Below are 20,369 nucleotides of genomic sequence, written 5' to 3' on the forward strand. Positions count from 1 at the left end.
TCATCATTCTTTCACTACCTTTTTCATGATTTCACGATGTCCAATGATGAGGATGAGGAGAAAGCAATGAATAAAATGACCTGACCCAAACATAAGGGGGCTTATTTCCGATGACAGAGACAAATACATTCCTTGCTGTTCTTTTTCCTTCCCTCTTACTTACTATATGGAACAGGTAGACTCAGCTGTTTTAGTCACTCTAATAATTTGGAAATTAAACTTAATATTTTTTTCTAATTAGGAATTTAATTTTATATGTGTTCATGTGTATTGTGTTTGTTTATATATGTGTGTATATATATATACACATGATACATATATGTAAACCTATTTTCTGAATTTCAGAATCAAATTCTGTATAGTCAGTCTACTCATGTTTTCTGTAAGTCTAGCCTACCTTTTCTTGCTTTCTCACATTTTCTACTTCTATTGATATATTCTGTGACTTCACAGAGATTATTACTAAATTACAATTACATTGCCAGTTTTTGTGTTTATGTTTTTTTGTTATTGTTTGTTTTTACCACTTTTCTATCTCATTGAGATTTCTTTTGGAATTCATCATTCTCCTTTTTAAAAATTTGCTTATGAATTGCCTGGGAAACATACTTAAATGGTACATTTTTGTGTCTTTGCTTATCCTTTAATGTGTATCTGGAGCCTCTAGGTGAATATTAGTTTGGCTCAAGAGAAATGCTATCTTACACAGTTTAGTGTTGTGTAGAATCAATGTGGTGGCAATAAACTTATTTCTTCTGCAGGTATTATATTTTCGCATTTTATTTCTGGAATCTGAGATTTTTTCTCTATCCCTGAAACACAGAAATTTCCCTAGTGATGGCTAGGTATGGGCTTATTTGCTTACCCTTCTGGAATTTTTTTTTACACGTATTTTGAATCCTAACACTGTCTTAAATATGTCTTCTCTCTTTTTTTTTTTAGACAGGGTCTCATTCTGTCATCCAGGCTGGAGTGCAGGGTTGCCATCATGGCTCACTGAAGCCTCAACCTCTCAGGCTCAGGTGATCCTCCCACCTCAGTCTCCTGTGTAGCTGTGACTACAGGCCACGCCGCCATGCCCAGCTAATTTTTATACTTTTTTTGTAGAGATGGAGTTTTGCTTTATTTTCCAGGCTGGTCTCGAGATCCTAGGTTCAAGTGATCCTCTTGCCTCAGCCTCTCAGTGTCGGGATCACAGGTGTGAGCCACTGTGCCTGCCTGTCTTCTCCTTTTCATCTTTTCCCACTGCATTCAGGGAAAATTTGGTTAACTCTTCTTTTCTTAGCTTTAATTTTCTGCAATATTCAGTGTTATATATATATATATATACACACACACACACACACACACACGCATGAAATGAAATATATAAACACACTGAATGCATATATTCATTCATGTATAAACTTCATGGCTAGTTTCACAAAATTATTTGTACAACTGAATCTTGTTAAAACTATGAAAAGGAGAGTGTTCTGAAAGTTTCCCTGGTTTCTTGGCAGTAAATCTCTTCTGTAAAATTTATCCTGATTTTTAAAAATTGGTCTCTTTTACATGTATTTCCTGTTTTTTTTGTCATAAGCGCAATGGTTTTCTACTTTATGCCATAGAGAGGTTCACACTTATTCAGCAATGCAAGATGAGATAGGTACAGTTAGGAAATTTATCAATTGTATTTTTTTAAATGCTCAAAAAAAAAAAAAAAAAGAAAAGAAAAGAAAAGAAAGGAGGACATTGGATTTATTCCAATTTTACTTTGTCAGATTCTGGGTGCTATGGTTTGTGAGGCCTAGGCTGGCAAATACGCTGGACACTACCAGCTTCCTTTCAGTGTTTGTTGCGGTGGCACAAACGTATCCCCTACTTACTACCTGGCTTAGCTGTTCCCATGAAGAGTGAGCTTGAGGCAGAGCCTCCACTGTGTGCTGAGCAAGGCTGAGCACCAACAGCTGGGCCGTGCGCTGTGAGCACCCGACGCTTGACATTTTCAAAGGGGCTCTGTTGCAGGTTGAATTGTGTCTCCCTCCGATATGTTGAAGTCTTAACCCCCAGTCCCTGTGGATGTGATCTTATTTGGAAATACAATCTTTGCAGATGCAATCAAGTTAAGATGTGGCCACTAAGGTAGGCCCTAATCCAATGTGACAGGTGTCCTGATAAAAAGAGAAAACTCTGGACACAGACATGCACAGAGGGGAGAACAGCATATGAGGACACAGACCCAGAGGGAAGATGGCCATGTGAGGACATGGACAGAACAAATTGGAGTTCCGCTGCCACACACCAAGGAAGGCCTGGGGCTCCAGAAGCTGGAAGACACAATGAAGGATTCTATCCTACAGGATTCAGAGGGAGCATGGCCCTGTCAACACCTTGATTTTGGACTCCCATCCTCTAGAACAGAACTCCAAAAACTTCTGTTGTATTAAGCCGCCCATTTTGTGTTACCGACATTCCTCAAGGATATTGCAGGTTCAGTTCCAGAACACTGCAATAAAACAAATATCACAACAAACCAAGTCATATGAATTTTTTGATTTCTCAGTGAGTCTAAAAGTTGTGTTTGTACTATATGGTAGTCTATTAAGTGTGAAATAGAATCATGTCAAAAAAAAGTCACACTTTAAAAAATGGTTTATTGATAAAAAATGCTAAAGATTATCTGACCTTCAATAAGTCATAATGTTTTTGCTGGTGGAGAGTCTTGCCTCAAGGTTGATGGCTGCTGACTGCTCAGGGTGGTGGTTGCTGAAGGCTGGGGTGGCTGTGGCTATTTCTTAACCTAAGACAACAATAAAATTTGCCACATTGACTCTTCCTTTCACAAATGATTTTGCTGTAGCATGCAATGCTGTTTGATAACATTTTACCCTCTGAACTGCTTTCAAAATTGGAGTCAATCCTCCCAGATATTGCTGCTGCTTTATCAACTGAGTTTATGTAATATTCTAAATCCTTTGTGGTCATTGTCACAATGCTCATGTCATCTTCACCAGGAAGAGACTCCACCTCAAAAAAAATCACTTTCTCTGCTCATTCATAAGAAGTATCTCCTCATCTGTTCAAATTTGATCATGAGATTGTAGCAATTCAGTCACATCTTTAGGTTCCACTTCTAATTGTAGTGTTCTTGCTATTTCTATCACATCTGCAGTTATTTTCTCCACTGAAGTCTTGAACTTCTCAAAGTTATCCATGAGGGTTGGAATCAACTTCTACCAAACTTCTGTTAATGTTGATATTAACCTCTTCCCATGAATCATGAATGCTCTTAGTGGTATGTAGAATGATTACTTCTTTCCTGCACTTTTCAACTTACTTTGTTCAGATCCATCAGAAGAATTACTGTCTGTGGGAACTACAGCCTTACAAAATGTATTTTTTTTCTTTCCTTTTCTTTTTTTTTTGAGTTGAAGTCTCACTCTATTGCCCAAGCTGGAGTGCAGTGGCATAATCTCGGCTCACTGGACTCTTCACCTCCTGGGTTCAAGCAATTCTCCTGCCTCAGCCTCCCGAGTAGTTGGGACTACAGGCACATTCCACTGTGCTGGCTATAATTTTTGTATTTTTAATAGAGACAGGGTTTTGCTATGTTGGCCAGGCTGGTCTTGAACTCCTGACCTCGTGATCCGCCCACCTTGGCCTTCCAATGTGCGGATTACACCGCCCCTGGCACAAAATGTATTTCTTAAATACTAAAACTTCAAAGTCAAAATTACTCCTTCAGCCATGGGCTGCAGAATGGCTGCTGTTGTCAGCAGGCAGGAAAACTACATTCATCTCCTTGTCCATCTCCATCAGAGTTCTTGCCTGATTAGATGCAAAGTCAATGAGCTCTATGTAACATTTTGAAAGGAATCTGTTTTTCTGAACACTAGATCTCAACAGTGAACTTAAAGTGTTCAGTAAACTATGCTGCAAACATACCTCTGTTATCAGGCTTTGTTGTTCCATTTATAGACACAGGCAAGGCACATTTAGCATAATTCTTAAGGGCCCTAGGATTTTTAGAATGGTCAGTGAGCATTGGCTTCAACTCAAAGTCACCAACGGCATTAGCTCCTAAAAAGTCAGCCTATCCTTTGAAGCTTTGAAGCCAGGCATTGGCTTCTCCTCTCTAGCTATGAAAGTCCAATAGATGGCTGTTTTGCCTACACAGAGAATCTGCTATTTATTTTAACACATTCATCAATGATCTTAGATCATCTGGACAACTTGCTGCAGCTTCTACATCAGCACTTGTTGCTTCACCTTGCACCTTTATGTTATGGAGATGACTTCTTTCCTTAAACCTCAGGAACCAACTTCTGCTAGCTTCCAGCATTTTTGTTTGTTTGTTTGTTTTTGTTTTTGTTTTTTTTTGAGATGGGGGTCTCACTCTGTCGCCCAACCTGGAGTGCAGTGGCACAATCTCGGCTCACTGCAACCTATTCCTCCCAAGTTCAGGTTATTCTCATGCCTCAGACTCCCGAGTAGCTGGAACTACAGGCAACCTGCCATCACGCCTGGCTAATTTTTGCATTTTCAGTGGGATGAGATTTCACCATATTGGTCAGGCTGGTCTTGAACTCTTGACCTCAGGCGATCCTCCCGCCTCTGCCTCCCAAAGTTCTGGGATTACAAGTATGAGCCACTGTGCCTGGCTGCTTCCATCTTATTTTCTGCAGCTTCCTCACCTCTGTCAGCCTTCACAGAATTGAAGAGAGTTAGGGCCTTGCTCAGGATTAGGCTTTGGCTTAAGGAAATGTGTCTAGTTTGATCTTGTATCTAGAGCACTAAAACTTCTTCCATATCAGCAATAAGGCTGTTTCACCTTCTTATTATTCATGTGTTCACTGGAATAGCACTTTAAATTTCCTTCAAGTACTTTTGCTTTGCCTTTACAACTTTCCAGCTGTTTGGCACACGAGGCCTGGCTTTTCACCTGTCTTGGCTTTCAACATAACTTCTTCACTAAGCGTAATCATCTCTAGCTTTTGATTTCAAGTAAGAGATCATGACTCCTCCCTTCATGTCAACACTTAAAGGCCATTGTAGGGCTATTAATTGGCCTAATTATAGTATTATTGTGTCTCAGGGATTAGGGAGTCCTGAAGAGAGGGAGAGAGAAGGGGAATGTCTAGTCCATGGAGCAGTCAAAGCATGCACATTGATTAAGTTTTCTGTCTTATATGGGTGCCGTTCGTAGGGACCGCAAACAATGACAATAGTCACATCAAAGATCGCTGATCACAGATCACTGTCACAGACGTGATAATAATGAAAAATTTGGGATATTGTGAGAATAACCAAAATGCTACACACAGACATGAAGTCAACACACACTGTTGGAAAAATGATGCGACTGACATGCTTTGTCGCAGCGTTGCCACAAGCCTACAGTTTGTAAAAAGCATGGTATTTGTGATGTACAATAAATAAAACGAGGAAGGCCTGCACTTGGTGATGACAGCCCTAGCAAGCCATCATGCTGTTACCAGTAAGATTTGTTCTCTCACACAGCCACTACATGCCCTTCCCTTTCTTCCAGCAATGTCTACTCTGCATTAGGGTTGTTTGTGTGCTTTGACTACTACACTCCTATTTTTTTTTCCTTCCCATCCAGTGAATGGCATACTCTTTATATGTGCACTGCCCTGGTTTTCAGCAAGGATACATATTTTTCCCCTAATCTTCTTCTATCTTTGTTCATTTCAATCATGAGTTGACACCTGTGTTCAAGCCTCTTAAGAGCAGGTGGCAATAGCCTAGTTTCCTTCCTGAGATGTGGTTAGAAGGAAGTATTGCTGTCCTGGAACTCTTGAACCAAGAGATGTTGCTGCCAACTCACCCTGTAGTACAAGAATAGTTGATTCTGGATCCAACCTGGATGTCTGTGATCACATGCACTGTGCCATTCACTGGATCTGGAGGAGTTTTACATGATTTACCTATGGGAAAGAAAGTATTTTGGAGCCAGGTAGAGTAATCTGAACTCTCTTCGGTACATAAAGTCTCAACCTGCACGTAGGTTCCTGAAAAAAATATGCAGTTTTGATGGTTCTACAGATTTTGCCACCTTGAGAAAACTCATCAGAGTGCCTAAGGATCAGCTACCTACTAAACCCCACTTTCAAAAAGACCTTCCCTCCAGATCTATCTAGATCTAGATTTAGATCTGTGTAGAGACCTTGCATCCCTTATCAAAATGTAAAAGTCATTTATGACATTATATACTACCAATGTATTTCAAAGTTTTCAAAGGATTTCTTCCCACCTAGTCATTCTAACAGAATTTGTCTTCCTACACAATTTTTATTTCCTGATTTAGAGTCATTTGTTATTTACTTTCCCATAGGGACTGAAGATTTTCTCTACAAATATTCCTTGAAACATTCTCATGAAGTGAGCATTTCAAGCAATAATCAAAGATGACCTACAAGAAAAACTCTTACATCCACCTATCTGAACACTTTTCAAAAAAGGTTTCTCATATCCCACATTTGAAAAAATTAAATAAGAAGCTTTGGTAGACATGGGAAAGACACAATGCAAGTTCACTCACGTTTACAGACATCTTTGGGACTTGACCACACCAGGTTATCTAGACATGTGATAGAGAATGGATTCCCGTAGTACTCAGGATGGCATTCGTACTTTAAAGATGTCCCAATGGGAAAGTCAGATGCATTGGTTTGGGTTTTCAACTTAGCAAATGGAAAATGATCTGGGGCTTTACAGTTACCTAGAGACCATGAAATCAAGAATATCTGAGTTAATAAAAATATACCCAATGTGTTTCCTCTTTTCTCTCCCTTGGTAGATTTGATGACAGAAGAAAAGAAACTTCTAGTTATGAAAAAAAAACAAAAACAAAAAACAAAAAACACACACACACACACAACAACAAAAAAACTTCCCTGCGTGTTTGAAGGGAAGCTTCCAATAGCATAGGCTTATAAGGAAATATATTATCTGGAAGGCTAGTCTGCTATCTGGTCTTTCTACTCATGTAATTTATTTTATTTTATTTTTTCTATTTTTAGTAGAGTTGGAGTTTCACCATGTTGGCAGGCTGGTCTTGAATTCCTGACCTCAAGTTATCTGCACCCCCCTCAGCCTCCCAAAGTGCTGAGATTACAGGTGTGAGCCCGTGCAGCCAGCCAGGCTATTTTTTTTTATTTATTTATTTTTGAGACAAGGTCTCTCTCCATTATCCAGGCTGGAGTGCAGTGGCACAATCTCAGCTCACTGCAACCTCTGCCTCCGAGGCTTAAGTAATCCTCCCATCTCAGCATCTTGAGTAGCTGGGACCACAGGCACATGCCACCATGCTCAGCTAATGCTCATATAATTTAAGGTAAGAATAGCTCCGATTTAATTTTTCACATTTTTAGGAAGCCAGAAAGTGTTCCTGCTCAGGTTCCACCTTTCGTGTCTGGTTTCTTTGTACTTCAAGGCATCAAAACCCCAATGAGAGGCTGAAAAGCATGGGCAGGAACTCAAGACATTTCCTGGCAGGAGCCACTGATTTTCTAGGTCAGATTTCTAAGCCAAACATTTCAATAAAGAGATTCACCGGTATTTGTTTTTAATTCATATGATTCTAATGAAAGACATTTCCATTACTCACCGCCTCCTTTTTTTCACCAGCCCCTCTAGCTGCAAAGGTCATCAGGATCTGATGTGTTGACCTACCTTAGAACCATTTGTCATTGGTTTGGCATTCCACTGTGGCAAATGCACGAAGAAATACCACATTGTAATTATGGAAATATGGAGGTCCTGGGTTAGACATTCTGAACCCATTTGGGATGTGGGGAAATGAGCACTAACCCAGAATTCCACAGCGAGGGGCAGGGCTGCTCCAAATCCCATTCCCTTGAGGGTCACTTGTGCAGCGGATGGTGCTCTCCCCAATGAGGTTGAAGGTCATCCCTCTGTCTGGGTGGGGGTCACATGTGTAAGTCACAGCTTTTCCAAAGGGAAAGACTTCCAGAGGTTTTCCTGTGTGTGTCCCATTAGGAATAACTGGAGGACTTGGACAAAAGATTTCTGGAAAAAAGGCAAAAGCTCTAAGTTTCATTCAGGAGTTTCCCCAGAGGTATTCTGCAATTACAGGGTGCTATGATTGGTGTTGCTTAAAATATACTAAGGAGATGACAGTAGACATTAGGACTTTGAAGAGTTGGATTAAATGAGATGTCAATGAAAGTGTATTGCAAAGTGCAAAAGAGATTTGTCTATCCTGAATCTTCCAGATAGTAACAGTTCCTGGACAATAGAAACTTTACAATTTTAATGAAGTAGCAAAACATTTGAAGAAGAAAAATAACCACTTTGAAGGGTTACTCATTCATTTAGTCAACATATATTAATTGAGCACTTGTCCTGTGTCAGTCACTCATCAAGATCCTGGGGATGCAGTGCTGAGGAAGGAGCCTACATTCTTGGGAAATATTTCTTAAATGTATATACGTGTGCTAATCATCTTAAATAGGTGAAAACTTTCACTGATTACTTATTGATATTGATCATCAACCTCTGTGATAACAATAGCGCTGTCACAGTGAACTGAAACGTAGTCAGGCCATTATAAAAAACTCCAAATGGATTCAGATTGCTTTGCTTTTGAAAATGTCTAGGTCTGTTGATTTATTTTCTCTTTTTACTTTCTGGGTCAGGTTTCAAGTTGTTACTCCTTTCTAGCATTTATTGATTTGTTTAGAACAGTCTCTTCCTCATTTCTAATTGGCATTTTTCATTAGAACTGGAATTTGGAAGAAGCTACTTTAACTAGTAAGAGTTATGAAAAATAAGAGAAAGCTTGAGTAATCAATGAGCTTTCATGCATGATAGTAGAACAGACATTTGTCATGCTGCTTCAAGGAGCACTGTATTTCTTAGACAGCAAGAATCTCTATATAAGTTTTGTTCTTACAAAATTTTCCTCTAAAAAGCACTGTAAGATGTCCAAGTATATTTCTAACAACATAAACATTTTAGTAAAATTTCATGGTTTTCTAAAGAAACATGTTTTCCAATCGTTAGAATCAAGAAATGAAGCAAAGTTCTATCTTCCACTGGGGAAATTATAAATGGGTAGACTAGGAGAAATCAGTAGTCTACTGGTTATTGAACATATGAGGCTCATTTTTAAAAAGTGACTTATTATTTATGAATCTCTCAGCATAAATTATTTAGATACATGTTTTGAGAATTTAAGGAGTCTCAAACTGCTCACTCTGTCTAATGTTACTCCCCACTTGTCCCTCATTCTTGATTGCTTTGATCTATTATCTATAGCATTTAATTTTTTAATTTTTTTCCTTGTCCTTCTCCCCACCTGAGTAAAACATGAGGACAGGGACTTCACTCATCTTGTTCATTGCTGTAACTCCAGTGGCTAGATGAACAGAGGCACAAAGTATGTGATCATACTTTGTGATTAAATAAAGGCATGTTTAATATTTGTGTATTATCAAATATGTATACAAATTGTAGACTGCACATTGATTGGAGAAAAAAATGAAAAAGAAAGAAGGAGGAAAGGAAGGAATGAAGGAGGAAAGAAGGAGGAAAGGAAGGAAAGAGAGTGAGATAAGAAGGCAAAAAAGAACTGAAGGAAGGAGAGAAGAGAAGAAAGAAAAGAAGTAGAGAAAGAAAGCAAATTGTTAAAGCTTCACGTTATCTAATCTCTCCTGACCTAGAAGCACACTACCATAGGATTTATCACAATAAAACAGAATACAAAATGACAGAGACAGATCAGATGGTTCCAAAGACAGGTGATATACACATTGATTCACAACCAAACATTATTAAAATAAGCAATTTTCAAATCAATAATTCAGACTAGAAAATTGAAGAACCACATTAGGGGAGGTCATGGGTCAAATACTGAACCAATGAAGGGGAGAGACTGGCCTGAAATGTTACTCCTATTACTCACGTTCACACACGGGAACACTGCTATTCCAAAGGCTTTCCATTCCAGCCAAGACACAGTAACTAGCAGAGCTGCCTTTTAATCGAAATCTAAAGAAGAAAATAGTAGTGAATAGTTAGCCAAGAGGCCACATAGTTCACAATCTAAGGCTCAACCCCAAATCTCAGGATTTTGAGGACCTGAGGCCAGCAGGTAACAGATGTGCAGAGGGTACATTATTCTGGAAAAATCACAACCTCCAGAAGGGAGCAATATAGAATGACAAAATGCAGTTGATTGGTCACATGACAGTCCTGCTTGAATTGAAAAAGGTGGTCACAAAATAGCCACCATCTTCTTGACCCAGGACCCAGGCTTGGAGTTTCACTGATTACTCATTGTCATTATAAGAAACCCAGTCTTCTAATGCAATGCCTTCCTAACTCTGAACTTGGAAAAGCAAATAAAACAACTCCCAGTTTGGACTGGAAAAGTGAGAAACAGCTGGCGAGAGAACAGAGACTGTCCTTTCATCTCCGCATCTGTGATGGCGTGAAGAAGGCTCACAAGGGCAGTTTGGGCTGCTGAAGAGTAAGCGTGAATATTCTAGGGGGAAAGGAAAGAAGAGAGGACTTGATTTTCGTAAGCAATCATCGAAAATTCTCAATGTCTTTTGGGCCCCAATGCCCTTCTAAATCTTACTGGGTGCTGGTATTTGGAGGCTGCCAAGATTCTGTGGAACATTTTGGGATCAGGTGCTTTGTTGCCCATGCTGGTCAGCTCCCATGTAGAGATGTGCACCCTGTGCACCCTGTGAAGAGCACTAGATGGACATAAACAAGGTAATGACCTTGCCGGAAATATTAACAGCAGCCATCAGGACCCCAGCTCAGAGCCCAGAGCCCATGACTAGCAAGACGATATATGACTGAATTTTTTAAAATTGCTGACTTTTTACACTTTCAGTCCTATTACAAATTTCATTATTGATGGTTTAAAGAATTTACTGAAATGATTCTTAAATGATCCTAGATCTTTAGAATAAGCTTTTTGTTACTTGCATTTTTTTCTGGGAATCTCTAAATTACTCATATTCCTTTTTGCTGTTTTGAAATTCTTAAATTTTGAAAATAGGTTTTTTTAAACTTACGATGTTACCTATATATTCATAATAGTAATTATACTTGCCTTTGAACTTGCCAGTTAATATATGGCCCAGTGTCCTCTTCATATCTCATGTTATTAGTTCTATATGTTTCTTTCCTTTCTTCCTATTTATGCTTTCAAAAGTTCAGCTCTCTGATTGCATATGTGTCTGTGTCTGTCTTTTTAAAGCCGCATAAAATCTCCCCTTTTGGGACTAATTCCTAACCCCAATTTCAATGTCCAGCAAGCTCATACTCACCCTTCATCACAAACAAAATCCACTTTTGCTCCAAGCTGGAGATTAAGTGGAAATAGCACATGGCCATTAAGAAGCTGGCCCAGGAAGTCATCACAGGATTTCACTGGAGAAAAAGAAAAATGAACGGAAATAACTGGCATGTGCAGAATAAAGACACAAGCTAAAAATATCAAGCCAGATAAGAGTCTAGGCACCTTCACATCTGGGGGCTGCAGGGCTCCAGTCTCCCTGGGGTGTGCAGCGCAGAGACGCAGCCCCTCTGAGGTCATAGCCGGGCTCACAGCTGTAGAACACTTCCTGCCCAGGCCAAAAGTTGTCCTTGTCCCTTTGGGTACGCTCACCATGCAGGACATCCAGAGGCGGCTGACATACTGGGGAGAGAGAAACAAAGTACTGCTAATTGTGTGAAAATAACTTTTTTCTCACTGTTAAATTGGCCAAGGGAATAATAATTACAAATCTGTATGTAATAACAAAGGTGGAATAACAGCCTTATTATATTGATAACAAGCTAAATACACAGGGCGAGGAAGATGTCTTGCCATTAGTCATAGGAACTGACACATTGCAGAACTGTGACTAAAACAGAGGTATCCCCAATTCATTGTTTTTCATCTAAAGTGTGCAACTAAGATTTCACAATGGACAGTTCTTTCTAGAATGCTTCCAATTACTGTTCACCCAGTACAAAATTGCGAGAAATGATGGATTTTTATATCTTTGTACTTCCTTTCTAGAAAGGCATCATCAATTTAGTCTTGCATTTTAGGCAATAAAGGAGTGCCCCTGCCCATGTCGCATCTAATAGGTCCCTCCGTCACCTATCACACCGGTGCAACAAACAGCGTCCACACATCTATTCTCATCTCCTGTCAAAGCTTCTCTCAGTGGCCACCTGACATACGGTGGTAAAGAACTATGGGTCTTCTCTCTTCATGCTATGAAGCAAGGTGCTGCCTAGTCATTCATTTCACTCCAGTGAGAAGATGGGCAACTGTTGAACAAAATCTAAAAGACCTACTGTCACCATAATGAGAGTGTATATTTCACGCAACATATTGTAATGGTAGCGCTGGCTCTCTCTTAATATAGTTGATCTGAACTCAGGAAATCAGAACACATTTGGGTCTCAACTAAATTATATGAAACTGCTATAAAATGGAAAAAATAATTTCAATTTGGCTTTGAACAGATCAGTTCCCTTTTCTGGACTTCAGCTTTCTCAAGCATCTGGGGCGCTGGACTAGAAAAATGACTTCTTTAAGGAGTATGTAAATACTCTCATGCTGTGATGTCCATTTTCAGGGTTCATCACCCAGTGTTTCCCTTGACTAATCAATGCCTGGTGATGTAATATTTAGGTGCTGTGCTGGTTAAATTTTTGTTGGCTCCCAGTCTCACACTTTTGGACTGTCTTTTGGCTGCTAGCAATGGAAGCCTTAAAACTACAATCGTTCATCTTCCTTGATAGCTGGGCTCTGGTTAGGTTCTGCCAGTTGGAGCCATATATACCAAATTAAAAGGCAGGATGATAGCAGAATCTGTTCTACTTCTAGAGGTGGCTCAGGCAATGGCGGTATAGATGGCTTCAGTGAGCAGTTACAGCTTCAATTCTGGCGATGCCAATGACTTTGGCTCCAGCAATATCAGCTGCATTCTGGCAGCAGTGGTGGCTCCTGCAGCATTAGCAGCCTTCAGGGAGCTGCCTGCTCAGTGGGAGGGGCTGGCCATTTCAGCATCAGTACAGGCTCCTGTGCTCTAGACTGGCAGCCACAGTAGCTCCCTGATCTCTGGTAACTCTGCCTTCGTCTTATTGCTTTTCCTGCCCTTCTAACATCTTTGTGACCTATTAGCTGTGATATGGTTTGGCTCTGTGTCCCCACCCAAATCTCATGTCAAATTGTAATTCCCAGTGTTGGAGGAGCCTGGTGGGAAGTGACTGGATCATGGAGGTGGTTTCTAATGGTTTAGCACCATCACCCTAGTGCTGTCCTGTGATAGAGTTCTCTCGAGATGTGCTTGTTTAAAATGTGTAGCACCTCCCCAGTTGCACTCTTCCTCCTGCCAGCCATTTGAAAACACGCGTGCTTCCTCTTTGCCTTCCACCATGATTGTAAGTTTCCTGAGGAGTCCTCAGTCGTTCCTCCTATACAGCCTGCAGAACTGAGATTTAATTAAACCTCTTTTCTTTATAAATTACTCAGTCTCAGGTGGTTCTTTATAGCAATGTAAGAACGGACTAATACAACCTCTATGAAATCCCTCACTCCTTGAAAGTATCTAGAGTAAATTTTGATTTCATGACTGGATGCTGACTAGCAAAGCCAAGTCTCTGGAGTCAGGCAGACTTGCATTCCAGTCTTCAGTCTGCAAGTTAAAAGTTATCTGATTTCCCTAAGGCACATTTTCTCTGTGAAACATAGAGGCCAGGCACAGTGGCTCATGCCTATAATCTCAGCACTTTGGGAGGCCCAGGTAGGTGGATTGCTTCAGCTCAGGAGTTCGAGACAAGCCTGGGCAGCATGGTGAGACTCCATCTCTATAAAAAAATACAAAAATTTTAACCAGGCCTGGTGGCATGCACCTGTAGTACCAGCTGCTTAGGAGGCTCAGGAAGGAGAATTGCTTGAGCCAGGGAGGTGGTGGGTGCAGTAAGCCATGATCTCACCCCTGTAGTCCAGCTTGAGTGACAGATCAAGACCCTGTCTCAAGCAAAACAAAACAGACAAACCTAGAAAAACTGGTAACTACCTAATAACTTTGTTTTAAGGATTAAAATTCACATGTAGCCTGTATTATGGTGCCTGGCCGGAAAAATTTACTCATTTTCTATCAGCAGTTATTGTACTCAAAGGTAATTAATAGATCTGTTTATAAGAACCCCAAAGAAACGTCACAATGCTTGCCCAGGTTTAGCTTTGCTTCTTCATTTCAGCACATGTGCATGTACACACACACATATACACACACCTTTGAATTTCATTTTCACTACCTAAAAAATTTGCTACCCCACCCTGCTCACCACACATCCCTCTGCCTGAACAAATACTAATCTCCTGATCCAACAGCAACGTATGTCACTTGCAGGGCCTTTCTAGGCCTCAGTCAGACTCACCCCTGGAGCAGCTTGGTAACTCTGGCTCCCATTTGTTCAGGGCCTGGCATTGCACACGGTGGGGTCCTTTCATGACAAAGCCAGGCTGACACCTAAACTCCACAACTTCATTTAAGGAAAATAAGCTTCTGCTGACAGACACCAATATTCCATTTTCCACATTTGGAGGCGTGCATTTGTTAGGTATAATGCACTGAGGGGCCGGGCCGCTCCAGATGCCCACTTGATCATCTTTGCTGGTGCAGTATATGGAGGGCTCACCCACGAGCTCAAACACCTTTCTCCCTCCGCTTCCAAGATTGCAGCGGTAGGTCACCACAGATCCGTAGTGAAAATACTCTCTATTGGTGCTAAAGAAATCTCCATTGGCGATGGTGGGGGGTAGCCCACAAGGAATTCCTGGGAAAAGGAAGAGCATAACAGTCAATTTAAATAATGAATGACAAAAATCTCATGAATCACTAAACTGTAACTATTTTTACATTCATTATTTGCTTTTAATCTTTGCTAACATGTAGTTACATTTTTACAAAGTTGTAATTTCGGTGGGCATAATATGATGTGTCCTGCCTTTCTTACTTATGTGATTTCCTATAATATTTGCATGCATGTATTCACTCAATCCACTTTCTTTTCATTTTACATAGCTCTTTGATTATAGTATTATAGAGTTTATACCGTTTTCTCCTACTCTTTTCCATTTGCTTTCTTAATTTCCATTTTTGTTATTAACTGAGGTTAGCTGTTTTAGGAAAACAAAATATAAAAACCTTCACTAAAAGATAAATTATAAGGGAAGAGAGAAGACATAAATATACACAGTAGGAAAAGGAATTTAAACATTGTTATGGATATGAGAATATTTATAAAACTGTAGACTACTGGAGGTTAAATATTTTGAAAATCTAAATGATATAAATGGAAATATAAATTGCCAATATTCATTCAAAAAAACGTAGAAAGCTAGAATTACCCAAGAAACATGTAAGAAGAATTAAAAAAAAAGTTCTATTGAACTTTCAAGTAACATATGCTTCCAAATGTAATTTCAATATTTCACAACATACAAAAGATATAAAACCAATTCATTTACTCAAATCTAAGTTTGATACAATAACTTATCTGTGTAAAAGTGGTCATTTATTAGTCCACAAAAACCCCTAAATGTATGTTAAACATACAGACCAAGACATAGAAGAATAAAGCCTAGCGTGTTTAAGTGAAGTCCTGTCATGAGAGGAGAGAAACAACATTTGAAGAAGTAATAACTGAGAAATTTCCAAGACTGATGCAAGATTACAGATTCAAAAAGTTATACAGGCCTGGCGTGGTGGCTCACGCCTGCAATCCTAGCAGTTTGGGTGGCCCAAGTGGGCAGATCACCTGAGGTCAGAAGTTTGAGACCATCCTGGCCAACATGTGGAAACACCGTCTCTACTAAAAATACAAAAATTAGCCAGGCACAGTGGCACAGGCCTGTAATCCCAGCTACTGAGGTGGCGGAGGTGGGACGATTGCTTGACTCTGGGAGGTGGAGGTTGTAGTCAGCCAAGATCGCACCACTGCACTCCAGTCTGTGTGATGAGAGTGAAACTCCATCTCAAAAAAAAAAAAAAACTATATAAACCCAAGCAATACAAAGAAATACTTACCTAGACACAACATAGTAATATTGTAAAAAAAAAAAAATCTATTTTAAAGTGTAATCCATTTTAAAAGCAGCTGGAAACATGGACAATAAACTTCGAAGGAACCACAATTAGAAAAATGTTGAAAGAATTTGTTGTCAGAAGATCTACAATACAAAAATGCCAAAGAGACTTTTTCAGACTGAAGGAAAATAGTTTCTTATAGAATTTATAGAATTGCAGTAAGAAGGAAACATACCAGAAAGAGCTCATATGTGGATATGTTTTCATTTAGGATCTTTATGATAGAGAGAACCTCTACAGTGATTAGAAGAAACACAAGATGGAAGTAAAGATTTTATTACGGGCTGGGGGTACACCGCACGCCTGAAGATCACACAAAGGTTGGTCTGAGAGAAATGGAGAGAGAGAGAGAGAGAAGGGGACCCATTGGCCAACGCCTTTATTGGGGACCAGAGTATGACCCAGCAGGCATCTCCCATGGGGAGTTCTAACTGGTGAGTTTAAAGAAAGCAGGCACATGTTCCAGGAAGGCATGCTGCGACTGGGAGGTGGTCATGGCAGCATATCTGCGAAGTCCATGCAGGGCACAGAGGTCAGGGACGCTAGTCAAGTAGGTTTTATCTAGCTGTCCCATAGAGAGGTGGTCACCAGGAGGCAGTTTTATAAGGCAGGTATCTGGCTCGACCACGTTGAAAACTGGGAGGAGGTACAGAACTAGAAAGGGCATTAAGGGTGACTAAGCTCTCCTTCTGGCACGAGAAAACTAAACATATTCTAAATGGATGCTGAGGCAACATAAAAATTATAAGAATTCACTACCGTGTAAATATAAATAGAGACTGTTTTTATAAAGACAACAACAACAGTTATGTCTTTGAAATATAGAATATATGTAAATTGTTAACTCAAGTGTAGCCCAAAGCCTTACATAGTTTAAGCTCAGCCTAAAGGTTTCTCTGTACACTGCGAACTGTAACAACTGAAGATGTAAACAGACTGTAGACCATTCTTATGCCAATCATCGAGTTTTGGCCAATCAAATGTGGCCAACTGTTTGAACTGTCTTCAAATAAGGCAAACGCTGACCTATACCCAATCCGGCTGTTTCTGTACCTCACTTCTGTTTTCTGTGAGTCACTTTCCTTTTTCTGTTCATAAATCCTCTTCCACCATGCAACTGGGCAGGAGTCTCTGGCCTACTGTGGCTCAGGAGGCTGCCTGATTTGTGAATCGTTCATTACTGAATTAAACTCTGTTAAATTTAATTCAGCTGAAGCTTTTCTTTCTGGAAAATGTATGACAACAATACAAAAAGAGGGAGAGGACACAAATGGAATTAAATATTAATAGTTTGGGTACTTGTGTTGTTTGGAGAGTGGTAAAAGCACAATTTTAGTAGACTATAGTAAATCAAGGATGTCTATCTCTAGAGTAGTCATTTAAGAATAAAAAATGAAATATAACTTAAAAGCTACTGGGGAAAATAGAATAATAAAAATACTTGATGAATTCAAAAGTGTGAGAAATGAGGAATAAAAGAACAAACACATGAAACAAATAGAAAACAAATAACCAAGAGTTAGACTTATCAGTAACTAGATTAAATTTATTTATTTATGTATTTTTAATTTTAACTTTAATTTTTGTTATTAAATTTAAATGTTTCAAACACTAATGAACAACAAAGACTGAATAAAACAACAAAACTTTACTATATGATGTTTATAAGAGACAAGCTTTAAATATAAGACAAAGAAAGTAAGAAAGAAAGCCTGTATAGCTATATTAATGTACAAAGTAGATTTTAAGGCAAGAAGTATTATAAGAGGTAAAGAGAGACATTTCATTATGATAAAATAGTCAATTCAGCAGAAAGATAGAATAAACCAAAAATTTCATGTGTTTAATAACATGTTTAAAATACATAAAGTAAAGATTGCTAGAACAAAGAGGAAAGACAGGCAAATTCATAGTAATAGTTTGGGAGGGAGGGAAGAAGGGAGGGAGGGAGAAAGGAAGGAAGCAAAGAAGGAAGGCAGGCAGGCAGAAGGGAAGGAGGGAAGGAAAGAAAAGAAGACAAAGAGTTAAATAAAATTATAATTATCTGGGGGTTTTGTATAGCGTCAACCAGGCCAATTTGGAATTAAGTTTTCCAGACTTAGTTTCTCTGTATGGTTCTGGACTAGGGTTACAGCATGAGAAATTAGCCTGATATTTGAGAGGCAGAAGTTAAGCAACACCATTCCACTCTGAAGGTCATCCTTGGATAGAGCTGGTGAGGCACAGTGCAGGAGTGGAGGGTTCAGAAGATAGACCTTTCACCAGAGGCTTGAGAAATACATTCACATGGGCAGTTTCAGCATCCTCTGCGTCAGCTCATTCTCTGTAGGGCAGGAACGACAATGGGAAGTGTTGCCATTGAACTCGGTTCTCTGAATTCACTGGGGGACCAAAGGACCTCAGGGTGGCAGAGTCCAAGTGGCAGCACTTAATTGCCAGAGACAATGGGGGTTCTTGTAATGGATATTAGAGCTGAAACAGCAATCAGAATGATTTGACTGAAGAGAATATTGTTACTGGGTTAATTGATCATGGAGTCTCTAAAACCAAAGTAGATGGATAGCCGACTAAAGTGTTGTTTGATTTGTGTAAGGAGAAGAGATTTAGGTCAAGTGAATAGAATTCTGACTTGAATTATTGTAAAAGAAGTTCACTGTTCATCAACAATTCCTAGACTTGAACAGTTTATAGACCCAGAGCAGCACGAATGGATGGGAGACTGGATTCTTTTGAGGAAGCACCTGTTACACAGTCAAAAACATGCATTGTAAATCTTCCCCTAGCCTTCTCCAAGAAGACTTGAAGTCATTTACCAGGATTTAGATATAGAGAATTTACAGAACTAGAAACAGAGATAAAAACATAGATATAGGTATAGGTGTATTATTATATTTTTTGTTTTCTCTATTTTACTATTTTTTCATATTTCCAAGAAAATTCCTATTCCAATTCCATGTTATCTTATTACAGATTTCAAATAACATGGAAGGTTTCCCAATTTGTTTTACAAAACAACAAAACTGTTTCTTAAAGTGGGTAAACAGAGACAAATGTGTGACCAATGTCATTTGTAAATTTAGATTCTGAAGCTCATAAACTTTCTAGTAAAAGGAACAACATTTTTAAATATCAAGAAGAAAAGTAAAGTCCTCAAGTTATCTAAAGAGAACAGTAAGACAAAGATGTTATACACTGTATTTCACTGAACCTCAGCCTGGCCCTCACTACATAGGTGTATTACTTTTTAATAAAATGAGATCTTGCCATACATGCTGTTCATCTGATTCTTTTCCCACATAAAACACTTCTCTTTCTAGTCATTAAGTGCTTCTTTATGCTATCATTTTTTTATGGCTGAATACCATGTCAGTGTATGGATTCTACATAGCTATTTTATGTTTTTTTTTTTTTTTCCATTCTGCATAGCTATTTTATGTTTCTTCGGGAATTCTTTATAGTGGTCGTTTGAACACATCTTTTTCCTCCTAGTAGATTGTTTCCAAACCATAGTTTAAAATATTTAGGTTGCTCTAACATTTTAACTAATATAAATGATGCTGCAATGAAAAGTTTATACCAAACTGCTTTAAAAAGTGTGTAATTATTTCATAAGTATAAATTCTAAGAAGTAGGTTAAAATATATGCCCACTTCTGAGGTTAATAGTGCACGGTGCCTTTCGAGAGGATGTGTTGACCTCGTGGTGCGGGAGAGTCCAGGTTCTTCCACAGCTTCACTAACCTTGAAGAGCATAAATGTTAAAAAATCTTTACTGATTTGCCAAGCAGGATGATTATTATACTGGAGGTGGTAGAACCACCATAATTTCAAATTTATTGAAGTAAAATCAAGTTTGAAGGATTTTGTGTATTTAAGCCCCCAGAATTAGAAAAGACACATCCCAGGATAAGGAAGAACTTAAGGAAAGGGTTGCCAGGAACCCTGTAGGAATATTCGAGAACATTACCGCTGTCTTCAGCCATGTGAAGGACAGATTGCACAGAAGGAATTCGGTTAAGGTTTTTATTAATCCAGAGAAAAATGAGAATGTATCAGTAAAAGAAATAGGAAGGGATATTTCAACTCACTCTCACAAACAGGTGTTTCATTATCCCAAATGACAGTATTGCCTGAGATGATGCATGTGGCCGAAGAGGAACCAATGAGTCGGTGTCTAGAGGCAAAAAATAAGGAATATTAGGTTCCAAAGACACAGGTCAACTATCCAATT

General features: G+C 39.1%; 1 protein-coding gene across 2 annotated transcripts in view; it reads right to left on the reverse strand.

Moving 5' to 3' along the window:
- The window catches only part of CR1L (complement C3b/C4b receptor 1 like), a 93,476-nt gene that overhangs the window by 24,446 nt on the left and 48,661 nt on the right, over positions 1-20,369 (reverse strand). Inside the window, exons 4-11 of one of the 2 annotated variants that reach the window (XM_030935939.1) lie at positions 20,227-20,312; positions 14,428-14,826; positions 11,507-11,683; positions 11,313-11,415; positions 9,932-10,017; positions 7,816-8,034; positions 6,545-6,724; positions 5,831-5,930 (exon numbers count right to left, since the gene is read on the reverse strand). In XM_030935939.1, coding sequence (XP_030791799.1) covers positions 5,831-5,930; positions 6,545-6,724; positions 7,816-8,034; positions 9,932-10,017; positions 11,313-11,415; positions 11,507-11,683; positions 14,428-14,826; positions 20,227-20,312 — 1,350 coding nt within the window. The remainder of the gene's footprint in view (positions 1-5,830; positions 5,931-6,544; positions 6,725-7,815; positions 8,035-9,931; positions 10,018-11,312; positions 11,416-11,506; positions 11,684-14,427; positions 14,827-20,226; positions 20,313-20,369) is intronic. The other variant, XM_010365637.2, reaches the window with a different exon arrangement.

The sequence above is a fragment of the Rhinopithecus roxellana genome, chromosome 8 (assembly GCF_007565055.1).
Source record: "Rhinopithecus roxellana isolate Shanxi Qingling chromosome 8, ASM756505v1, whole genome shotgun sequence".
Classification (NCBI taxonomy): domain Eukaryota; kingdom Metazoa; phylum Chordata; class Mammalia; order Primates; family Cercopithecidae; genus Rhinopithecus; species Rhinopithecus roxellana.